This window comes from Aplysia californica, unplaced genomic scaffold, assembly GCF_000002075.1.
Source record: "Aplysia californica isolate F4 #8 unplaced genomic scaffold, AplCal3.0 scaffold00046, whole genome shotgun sequence".
Lineage (NCBI taxonomy): Eukaryota > Metazoa > Mollusca > Gastropoda > Aplysiida > Aplysiidae > Aplysia > Aplysia californica.
In genome coordinates this window covers 622721-635087 of record NW_004797316.1, presented here as the reverse complement: position 1 = coordinate 635087, position 12367 = coordinate 622721, and the positions used below count along the sequence as shown (strand labels likewise).

Sequence of the window (12367 nt, the reverse complement as noted above, 5' to 3'; positions counted from 1 at the left end):
ACTTTCAAATAAATGAGCACTTCCGGCATGGGTTGGCTATTGTTGACTAGATCTATTAGTAATTACGAAAATTTTAAATTTTGCATTTTTAAAAACAACTTTTGAAAAATTATTTTTATTGGGCACAAATTTTCACGGAAATTTTTCCATTCGCCGAAATCTGCTATTTTGTGGATTAAATTTGCGGAAGACTTGCAGCACTGGCTACCTACACACACAGAGGACATGCACTTGCATTTGAAAACTTCACAACAAAACTTGTCTACCTCCCATTTTATTGTCTCTCTGTGAAGATACTTTCGGAACAAAACTTTGTGTACAACAAAAACAAAACAAGAATCCATTCACAAGCGACTGTACAAAATATATTTCAAAGTGTACCAAGACATTCAAAATGCAGCCTCAGTTGTCCAGGTCAATTGAATACAAAGAATGGCGAATAATAGAAACCTGAACGTTTGAAATTAGTTCTGAATATATATGACCTGTAAGTGGGTAGCGTTCAAATGGTTTGGAAAAAAAAATATTAAGTGAACAGCATTAGATTTGGCTTGGTACTGGAAGAAAAAATAACATTTACAACTAAAGTACCAAAACCAGGATCAAAAGGCAAAACATAATATGTAAAGAGAAATTAAAACAAAAGAAAATGTAACAAGGGACATATCTACATTACAACAACCCAACATAAAAAAAGATCAGAAACAATCAGATTACTCACAAGTATGACATTAGAACAAAGGGCAGTCTCGTCTTGCACACACAAAATACATGAACTAAAAATATGCCTGATGACATAGACATATATATTAAAATGTATAGATATATTTACACTTTACTCAAAAGCTCACGCGATGCAGACTCAGCCAGTTTCAACCAAAGGCCAACTTTAGTGAAGCAAAAACTTCCGACAACTAGTCAGCCCATACTCCCCACAATTACTTTCTTCAGTCCATTCACACTTCCAACAATTACTGTCAAACCATGCTTCCAACAATTACTGTCAAACCATGCTTTCTACAATTTCTGTCTGCCATATACTGATGAAGATGAAGGGGACTTGACATCAGTATGAATGCTGAATCCACAGATGTGAAATTTTTCCACTTCCTCCAGTGGTGAATACAATCAAAACCACATAAAACCAGACGCCATAGAGCTAAAAAATGAACCCAAAATTTCCACTCTTCAACCAAGAATAGCCATTAAGAATGGAGAACAAAGCAAAAAAAAACCTGCTGTTGTTATGAACATAACTGGACACAAAAGTTGAAACTGCCTTCCATCTCTATACTTTGCTTTCTCAGGATTAGCAATTTGTTGTAACAAAATACAACTTCCTTTTTCAACACTGCTGCTAAATAGGCACTGTTTAAAAAATCTATCCAACATGAAATAATTTTTCTTTAATATGAATTCATGTATCTTAATCTTGGTCAATGCATTCTACACAAACATCCTCATTCAACACACATTTACCCTCTACAATTTTGACCAAGAAATATGAATCAAAATCCCTATTCAAAGTCTGCACTGCCTGCTACAATGAGATCAATTTGGCATCCCTGATAAGATAAAGCTATTTCACTTCCATACAAATCCATTCCACAGCTAAGGGATGCAAGTAACAGTCTTAATTCTAACTGTAATATTAAAAAGTGCTTTTCGTTTTCACAAAAAATCACTCACCACAAAAACCTTGAAAACAAAATCATAAAAATAAAATAATTTCTTTGCCAAGGAAGAAAATAAATAACGGAACGAAAGTTATGTACGAAGATAAATTCAGACTGATGATTAAAAATGTCTTTAAATGGGAACAAACTCAGAAACCTCAACAATGGAATGCTGAAGTTAACATTTGACCCAAATTGCAAGGAAATAAACTTTGAGCACTGGGTTTTCTTAAGAAAATAGTCAGTGTACATTTAATTATTTACCACTAATGGCTACAAGAAAGTAAAAATTTACTAAGTTTAACTAGCCGCATGATACAGTTTATGATTATTTTCAAAGCAAAGAGTCAATCAGAAGTAGGCTATGTGAAATACAATCTACTTTTGCTTTAAAAAAACTAAAGGCAGCCCAACAATACAAAAATAAAGATACATTGGAAGTTAACAACAACCCATGTAGTTGACTGTTAAGATGAAATAATGACACAGAAAGTTCAAAACAGTGATTTCATAAGTCTAGCAAACAGTTCTTTTTATAACATGTTAAAACAAACTTTCAACAGCCTTGTGCTCATTTAAGAGGAGGTGGCAGGATACTGTGCAAAATTATAAGCAGTTGTCTGGCCTGTCTGTTGGTTTGAAGCAGTCTGAGTGCTGTACGCAGCACTGTAGGAGCTGGGAGCAAAGAGAAAGGAAACAATAAAGCATCAAAAGCCGGAAATGAGAACAACAAGAGTAGGAAACTTGAGACAACAAAATTGAAAGGATGGGACACATGTTAACTTGGAAGAAAGTTGCTAAAATCACACAATGACTGAACCCCCTCCTCACACAATAATAATTATTAATAATAATGTGACTATGAAGGCAGTAAACATCATTCATCTTCATTTTATGTTTTAGTAAGCATTTTACAGCACTTGCAATGTGATTAGGTCATAGTAACAGAGCTTCCAGCAGCTGATGTAATTTTTCAAGGATTTTTAGGGTCCACGGCGCTCCCTGGCAGGGGGTTGAAGGGGGACAGCGCCCCCTTATGTTTTTATTTTAGTTTAGTACTGGGTTTTACGGCGCTCACAACTGCATAAGGTCATATGAGCATGCGATACACAAGTTGGTTGCATTCGCAACAGTTCAGTGCACGGCTGGTCAACTATTAGATTTTAAAAAGGTAAAATATTAAAATTCGGTGTAAATATATTTTCAATTTAAAACAACTCTTTTAAATAACAAACATTTTTAACAATTTTATTTCACTTTATAATTTCCCATAAAGGCCAATGGCCTTCATAAAATCTAAAATTCTGTTGGGAACAACGACAGAAAAAATATCTTGCTATTTTTTGCATTTAAAATATTTCCTTCGGGTCTCTCCGAAGTTAAAATGTGTCAAATGGTAAAATCTGTGCTGCATCCAACACAGAACAGCTTCTCATCTCCCTGAAGTCAAGACATTCGGTTAAAAACTTACAATGTGTCTAATGGTAAAGAGCTTCTCATCTCCCCGAAGGAGGTATTTTTGTGTTAGGGCCGTGTGTCTGATGCGTAATCGAGTAAAAATGACTTCGTCTCTTCTGGAGAGGCCCGAAGGATTTCGTGGTCCCAGTTTGGGTTTAATGTTTCCCCTTATGTTTGAGAATTTTTGGTTTCAGGGCATCAAAGTATACCATTTCTGGCTATTCAAGCCTAAATTTAACAAGAAAATAAATGAGAAAAAAACATACCTTGCATACATAATTTTCTGCTTGTGTGAATCCATATATAAATCCAAAACCAAGCTTTCTCCCTCGTACCGATACTGTACATCCACAACAGTAGTATAAAAGCTAGATCTACAACACTTGACAGTTAATGTTCAACTTTTTTCTGCTTGTGTTGGTTTGCACCATAATGTGTAGAATCCTTATAATAATTAATAGTAAAACAGCTAGATTTAGAAACAAGATCTAAATAACTTGACAGCTTATAAACTTAAATCCACAACAATATTTACAAATAAACAAGTCTGATAAAAAAAATCAAGCTCTCTTCAGAGTTTTCTTTTCTTGGCAGGCCCAAGATCTATTGAACCACAATCGTCATTTCTTCCTCTTGTTTACAGAGCTGGTGCTCTGCCTCTTGTGCTTTAGAAAGTGAAAGTGAAAGACACTCTCTACACTTTCAAATAAAAGAGCACTTCCGGTATGGGTAGGCTATAATTGACTATTAGTAATTACTGAAAGTTTTTATTTCTCATTTTTGAAAATAATTTTTACTTTCATTGATTTTTTTTTTTCCACGAATTTTCACGGGAATCTTTTCATTTGCGGAATTCTGCTAATTTGCGGAAATCCGGAAAATTGCGGAAGACTGGAAGCACTAATGTAAGTGGCGGAGATCAAAAGTGTTACAAGACAGTAACAAACACAAAAAGGAAGTAGAGAGATAGTCAGATAGGGCCGGCAGATGTTAGACATGAAAAAAGAGCAAACCACATCAGAGCACCAGCAACCACTCGCCATTCATCTTCACTTCCTCTGCATCCACCTTTGACCACAAAGCCATAAGCAGAATGTGGGTGGCAGGAACCCACCCTAATAAAGAAATAACGAATCCACAAAGACAAACAGGTCAAAGAAATGACAAAGTTTTCTGAGAACTAGAAAACAAGCTTTAAGTGGTTTGGGTATAAATACAATATCTATATAAAATCCTTCAGCATAAAACGCACAGGTGCTTCTTGCATGATCGGGAATTTACTTGGTGTGACTGACGGGAGCATTTTTAAAAATCAGTAACAATAAGGACATCACTTCTAAAGGTGTCATGGTGTGGGTATGAAGGGAAAGAACCAATGGTGTCTATATGAGCAGTTGCTTTCCTTGACGCTTATCAACATCATCTCCCTTTTGATTTATTATCTGTAAAGAAAGTTGACCTAGATTGGTGTGCCCCCCCCAAATTACAAAGCAATTTGGTTCCTCCTAACAAAGAGTCATGTTCTCTTTGCTGTTATACCAGATTTGTCACCTGTCCCAGATTAACATTGAAAACCAAACTGTAAGTATCAAATAAACATTTATTCCCCCCTCCTCATCATTTTTCTCTGAAAAACTTTCCAAATCTAAAATAGAAACAAATTATGAGTGAACTTTCAGTTACTCAAGTCTCAATTTTTAAAACCAACTCCATACATTGCCTTGTCTTATACAGTAGTCTCCGCTTAAACGCATGCCATACAATAGCACGCTCTGCTCAACACATGCTTTTATCATATAACGGGTTTTTTACAACATAATTTAAACCTACAAACACACTGTCACTTCCTCTAAATGCACGATTCGAACCGCGTAACACGCCCGCCGACAGGCAAAGCTTGACAAGGGGAAATTTTCACTACAACCTCCACAGCTTGCATAAGACAAGCCCAGACAACAGGATATTTGGTGAGACTGCCCCTCACGCCAAACAAAAAGTGATGGACAGCGTATTACACCCAACTTTCCGGAGACACATAGGTCTAAGACTGGTCAGTGAAATGTTGGGGGTCTGGGGGACTGAAATATTTTTTGATTGGTACTGGAAATGCATCTTTGAAAGAAGCTATCTGACTGGTGTTTGAGTGACTGCATGTAATGTTATGTTAGACTTAGGCCTATGATTCATGAATGCTGTAAAACGCTAGATAGGCCTCTGAAGGATTAAAGATTAGTCAAATGAGCCTAATCAGCTGCACTCCAAGAACTTATAACGTGCTTGTTTAACGAATCACAAGATAAATGTTTCTCTGAATGTAGAGATCTATGATTCTGATGTCATTCATGAATTTACGGTCGGGGGTGGCCACTAGGAAAGCCACGTGGCTGGGCAGTCATCTCTATGACTATCAGCAACAGTTTTTTTCTTAGTCTTACTACAGTGGAATCCTGTTATAACGAGAGGGAGGGGACCGGTGCGAAATGTCCGTCATAGCAGGATTCTCGTTATTAGGGATGCAGTAATAAATTCTAGGGAGGTAGTAAAGTAGGCCTAATCTATGAGTTTGGTGTTCTGTTTATTCCTTTTCGTATTTCCCCAGATGATGATTTTGTTCAACATGATCTCTAGGTCTTACTTTATCAAAAATCGAATCATGTTTCTTTCTCTAGCACTAGCAATGTTGACAAATCGGCTTTGGCGATCAGAAAGAAGGGGCTCTGGCTCTAGGCTAACTTGCCCTCTGTGTTGCTCCCCACCCCACAACACCCTGTGGTGCGTTGCGTCTGCTTGCGCACGTCACACATTCACGCCATCTATCACAGCATTGTGACCTCTCCATCCCGCACCAGAGAAGTGAGAGGCACGGTATGCCTTGATAATCTAGACTGGGCTGGCCTATCACGCGATGCGTTCTGCTTGTCTGCGCATGCCACACCCTCCCCACTAATTCGCTCCGGCCTTCATTGTTGGTTCGTGTGGGCTCTCCCGCTCTTTGTTTCGCTGGATCACCAACAACTTTCTCAACTGGCGAGGTTTTAATATGTTTAATTGGTCTGTGTGCTTTGCACAGCAGCAGCAATATTCCGCAATAACCGACTCGCGTCTGATTGCGCAATAGCAGTATTTTATTTACAAAGATAAAGAAGGAAAAAAAACGGGGTTTTAGAATAGTGTCTTTATAACTTCTCGTTGTTTCAGGACTCGTTATAAGTGGACTCCACTGTATTAAGCTATCTATTCCCGACATTTTATAGTGCATATCATTATGGGTGGATTCCACATACAGTTAGTCCAGACAGGATTTTTAACTGCAGCCATGCTTGCAGCCTTGCTTTTAGTCAACTGCAGTTGGTCATTTAGCTGAAGGTGTAATAGCATAATTTTAAACTGCAGTTGCAGTTAACCTCATATTGATACTGCGTCCGCGCCAAAATAATTGATACTGTGTTTGCGCCAAAACAAAGGTCACTCGCTTTACTACAGACTGAAGTGTTTGCTTCAGGTTCATATTGCTTGTAAAATTCTACAAGCCTTTCATAAGCCCTCTCTCTAGCATACTTATTACAGTTACTATATTGTTTGCTTTTTACTTTCCACAAGCATTCTTCTTGTCTATAGAGGTCAATAAAGTGCAAAACTATCTTTATTCCACGACGCTATAATGAATAGACCTTCTACTGTCTACTACACATTACACAGATCTACTGGGGTTGAAGGGTGACATAAGACATGGCCGGGACTAATAGACACAGCAAAAACACCTCCACCTCAATGATGCATTAACCCTTAGAGTGCTGATCGCGACCATCCTAACTTCCGTAAAGTGCTGATTGCGACCGTCACGATAGACATTGGCATAGTATAATGCGATGCACGAAAAGAATGAAGTACTAATTTTTATACTGCTGGCTGGTAGGCTACGCAGAATTGATTTCGCCTGCCATTTTTCTTGTCACGGGGTTCGATCAAGGCGCGAGGAGTTTTTTGTTTCACATTGAAGTCAAGTGACAGTGAAGTTGGAAAATTCGTGATTGCGACCCGCGACGAACATGAAAATAGTGTCGCATCAGATTCAGATGAAGATGTTCTGCGTATTTTCCTTCAATCGGAAGATGATTTCGAGGGTTTAGATGCTAGAGCTAACATTTTGTGGAATATAACGTAGGCCTACGAAGTATCTAGACTCTGGTCTAGATTTAGAGATCTAATGAACCGACAAATTTTATTCAGTCATTTCCAACAACAATAACTTCACAAAATACTTTTTGCTTCACATATTCATAAAAAACTTTCAATATTCTAAAACTTTTATTCTTACCTTTATTAGAAATTTTGACAAATGAAAAAGTTATTAGCAACAAAAAAAAGCGTATGTGCAAATCTGGCGTTTTACCAAAATAAATTCGGCACAGAGGGAAAATATAAGGGGAAAAAAGACAGCGCTCTAAGGGTTAATTACATATTTTAAAAACAAAAAGGCAATAAAACAAGACGCTCGAGAACCATTTAATCCATTTTGACATCGTTCTAGTGCTAGGACGTCATTTTCAATAATTTTGTTAGCAAGCGTGGGGCCGTCGCTCGAAGAAAAATCAAAGGCGAGCAGCAGCGTGCCTCGATACAGCCACTCCTTATTGACGTACGGTGAAAATATTTAGCCTGCCAAATATCGCTGTCTGCAGGTGGGACTGCAGTTAGATAAGATCGGATGGCTGACGCAAGACTGATGATGTTTTTCTTATCACAAGTTATGCGAGGCTGCAGTCAAAATCCTGTCCGGACTAACTGTACGTGGAATACCCGCATTACATTGAGTCTGTCTCCCCCCCCCCCCCCAAACGCCTTTGTATTCTTAATCGCTGTCTGGGAATCCTTCACATTATTGGCCAAAGGAACTCCCACCCCAAAGGAGGTCACTTGAATATCAAGGAATTGAGATGACTATGTCCTTTCCTCCCTTTGCTCAGGTTCATGTAAACGCACGCTCCGTATAAACACATGCTAAGGAGCCCTCCCAAGTAGTGCTGTGCGATTTTGAGGAAACAAAAATTTATAGAAGCTTCGAAGCATGAGCCCACTATTCATGCAGTCGAATGCTTTTTTCTTGTATATGATAGGCCCAGAGCTAACTTCTGCCATTCAACATGCAGTAACTATTCACAGCACCGTCGAATGTCTTTTTTAACTTATATACGATAAGCCTAGCTCTAACTTCCGCTATTCGAAGAGCCTTCCAATTGTTTTTTCTTATATACAATAAACCCAGATCTAACTTTCGCTATTCACATTGCAGTCGAATGTTTTTTTCTAATATAATACGATAAGCCCAGATCTAACTTCAGTTATTCGAAGCGCCATCAAATTGGTTTTTTTAAATATATATATACGACAAGCCCAGACCTAATTTCCGCTATTCAATGCGCCGTCTAACTGTTTTTCTTCTTTATGATAAGTCCATCACTTTCACAACGCCAGTCACTGAGCGCGCATGTGCTGTTGTCGCAGACAATGCAGTGTGATGCAATGACGTCACCGTTCATAGCCCTTCGAATTTCGAATAGCCTAGGGAGCTTATTGCGACAGCTAACTTCATGAGAAAAAAAAAAACATTCGCGGCGCTTCAAGAGTCAACTGCCCTTGCTTGAGATATGGTGTGACGAGTGACTATAAGGGATATTCTCTAGAGGTCTCTTGCGGATATTTTATCTCTCTTGTTGGCTCCACTAATCACTCTATCTCGTAACCATCAAACAAAGAGTATTTCTGTATATTTATCTCAAGGATTATAGATATAAGGTGCTCCAATTTTACAACATTTGAGAAAAATCAAATTAAATTCTATTATCTGTTTAAAAAAAATAAAACCATACAGTATTCGAATTGCTCTGCCACGCTTTGAATAGCTGTGAATAGTGCAATAATAATGAATGTCGAATAGCAAAGTCGAATGGGCACAGCTCTACTCCCGAGCACCATGTGTTTATTTTATTTTTTATTATAGTAGAGGGTTTTACGGCACTCGCAACTGCATACGGTCATATGAGCGCCAAGGGGTGGGTGTCAACAGTGAAGTCTTTACAGGGGATCAGACCCACTCTGCCCACCTCTCTAGCTTCAACAGCACAAGGTCTGCTTCAACTATCAAGGCACCCCGGAAATAGCAGGTCACAAGAGAGTGACAAACATACAAAAGAAGTAGAGGAAAATGACAATAGTAAGGATTAGGAAAGAAAAAGCAGCAGTTCCCTGTTGTAGATCAGACACAGTTATGAGCGTGACATGAATCAGCCCATTTTCTACTGCACTTGAACGAGAAATGTCCCCCCTTTGGGAATGGCCGAAAGACACTACAGTCAGTGGCACTGCCCCGGGGGGTACCATGTGTTTAGGCGGAGACTACTGTTATTGTATTGAAGAATACATTAAACCACTGAACTAGTAAAGTCACTTACTCTGAGCCTGAGCCTGCTTGTCCTGACGTGGAGTACATTCCTTGGCTGACATACGAGCCATCAGCTGAGTAGCCTGTACCGGCAGTGTTGCTTGTGTTGTAGCTCTGCACGGTGTTGTAGGCAGCCATGTTGCTTTGATCCTGCTGCGACTGCTGCTGCTGATTGTACATTGGCGTGCTGTAAGCCGCATCCCCACTACCAGCAGTACTGTAGTTTCCCTGGCCCCAGTAACCACTGTTCAGCGAATTGGAGTTATACGCATTCTGATCTGTGCCATAACTTTGCTGCTGGGTGGCGTAGTTGGTCTGCTGTTGCTGTGCCGGCTGTTGCTGCTGTTGGTTGGTGTTATAGTTGGACTGTTGCTGCCCAGAATATCCCTGCTGTGGCTGCTGCTGGTTTGAGTAAGATTGCTGGGTGGTGTAATTCTGCTGAGTGCTGTAACCTGTCTGATCAGTGCTGTAACTGCCGGTGGTGTAGCTGTTCTGCTGGTTGTTGTAGCTGCTCTGATAGGAGTTCTGGGTTCCATAGCTATCCTGGGAGGTGCTGTAGCTTCCGCCTTGAGAATATGAGCCCTGATTGCCATAGCCAGTCTGTTGATTGTTAAAGCCTGCCTGCTGATTGCCAAAGTTTCCCTGATTTCCGAAACCCCCTTGCTGGTTGCTTTGCTGATTTCCAAACGTATTTGATTGACTATCAGACTGGCTGTTTCCATAGCCGGTGTTCTGACTGTTACCATAGCCAGAGCTCTGATTGTTGCTATAGCCAGTATTCTGGTTGTTTCCATAGCTACTCATTTGATTATTTCCATAACCACTTGTTTGGTTATTTCCATAGTTTCCACTTTGACTACTTCCAAAATTGCCACTCTGGTTATTTCCAAAATTGCCACTCTGGTTATTTCCAAAGTTTCCACCTTGACTGTTTCCGTAATTCCCTCCAGCTTGGTTATTTCCAAAGTTCCCTCCAGCTTGGTTATTTCCAAAGTTCCCTCCAGCTTGGTTATTTCCAAAGTTCCCTCCAGCTTGGTTGTTTCCAAAGTTTCCACCTTGGTTATTTGCAAAGTTGCCACCTTGATTATTCCCAAAGTTATTTGGGGCGTTCCTAAAGTTTCCTCCTTGGTCATTACCAAAGCCTCCTTGGTTATTTCCAAAGTTACCGCCTTGTGGGCCCCCAAAACTACCCATCTGATTGTTGCCCAAATTACTCCCTTGGTTTCTGCCCAAATTACTCCCTTGACTTCCACCTTTCCCGGCGCCTGGGGCTTTGTCAAAGCCAGGTTTTCCTTGGTTGCTCCCTTGATTGAAACCACTACTTCTTGTTTGATTTCCAAAACCCCGTCCAGACTGGCCCACTGCATTCCCAGGACCCTTATTATTGAACGGACCGTCCCCTTGGTTTCCAAATGAGCCACCACCTCCGGCACTTCCCCTGCCACTCTGGCTCTGCCCGTCCCCTTTACTACCGCTGGGGGCATCAAATCTGCTTCCTTTCCCAGGGTTATCAAACCTGCTCGACCTTCCCGGATTATCAAACCGGCTACCCCTCCCTGTGTTATCACCTCTGTTAGATCGACTACTCCCTTGACTATCTGTTCTGTTTCCAGGACCGCCCCTGTTGTCACCCTTGCTATCAGAACCACCACTCATTCCCTGGTTGTTAAATCTGCCACTACCAGTACCCGGGTTATCAAATCGGCTTTTCCTGCTTCCAGAGGCCCCACCCTTACCAGGTGCATCCATCAGACCAGCACCCGGAGCAGGTGTGCCCAACAAGCCAGGCTTTTCCCGGTGGTGTTCAGGGCGTCCTGGTGGCCCCTGATCATCAAATCTACTGCCTCGTCCTCTCCCACCTGGACCTCCAAACCTTGGGTCAAAGCCACCACGGCCAGGAGGATCAAATCTACCCCCACGACCGGGGCCAGGGGGGCCAGGGGGGCCTGGAGGGCCAGGGGGTCTTGGAGGTCCTCCTGGCCCTCCAAAACCTCCTCGCATGGGGAAGTCAAATCTATTGCCCGGGGGACCATCAAACCTGCCTTCCCTCCCACCACCTGGGAACCTGCCTCCTCTCCAGTCACCCCCACCAAAACCCCGCGGGTCTGGGTACTCCTCCTCTCGCCTGGGCCGATCTCTTCTCCCACCACGATCCCTGTCTCTTCTGTCATCATCTCTGGGAAACCTCCTAGGCTCCTCTGAGTGCCTACTGCTCTCCGACATTCCCCTGGGTCGATCTCTCCTCCCCCTGTCGCTTTCCCGAGTCCCACCTCTCATTGGAGGTCCATCCATGAGACCAGGGATACCTGGACCGCCTGGACCTCCAGGGCCAGGGGGCCCCGCCACAGAGTTCAGATACATTATCTGGTGCTGTATTCTGTCATTCATCTCTTGTTGCATTCTCAGCACCTGACCTGGATGCAAGTCTCTACCTCGACTATCTCTGCGGTCGCGCGGCCCCCTGTAGTCCCTCTCATCGCGACCTTCCTTGGCCCGTTTCTTGCGGCTCTCTGCAGTGACCAAATCTCGCTTCCTTTTGCGATAGGCCACCGTCTCATCTTCTTCCATCACTGGAACACTTTCATATGGATACTCCACGTATCTCGGAATTATCTCCCAAGGGGAATCCTCTTTTGCATCTGCATTGGTCACACCATCGTCAATATTCTCTACGAAAAAAAAGAATTTTAAAAAAGGACGAAAGTAAAATCTGTTTTAGAAGCAACATAATGCAATGTTTTTAAATGTTGGAGCAGAAGAAAAACAAAACAAAAAAAATCATGATACTGAA

General features: G+C 41.3%; 1 protein-coding gene across 1 annotated transcript in view; it reads right to left on the bottom strand.

Annotated features, from left to right (window-relative positions):
- Positions 1 to 258: 258 nt before the first annotated feature.
- The window catches only part of LOC101862396 (uncharacterized protein DDB_G0290685), a 30991-nt gene continuing 18882 nt past the window's right edge, over positions 259 to 12367 (bottom strand). Inside the window, exons 8-9 of the mRNA XM_005092412.2 lie at positions 9587 to 12245; positions 259 to 2351 (exon numbers count right to left, since the gene is read on the bottom strand). Coding sequence (XP_005092469.1) covers positions 2252 to 2351; positions 9587 to 12245 — 2759 coding nt within the window. The 3' untranslated portion in view covers positions 259 to 2251. The remainder of the gene's footprint in view (positions 2352 to 9586; positions 12246 to 12367) is intronic.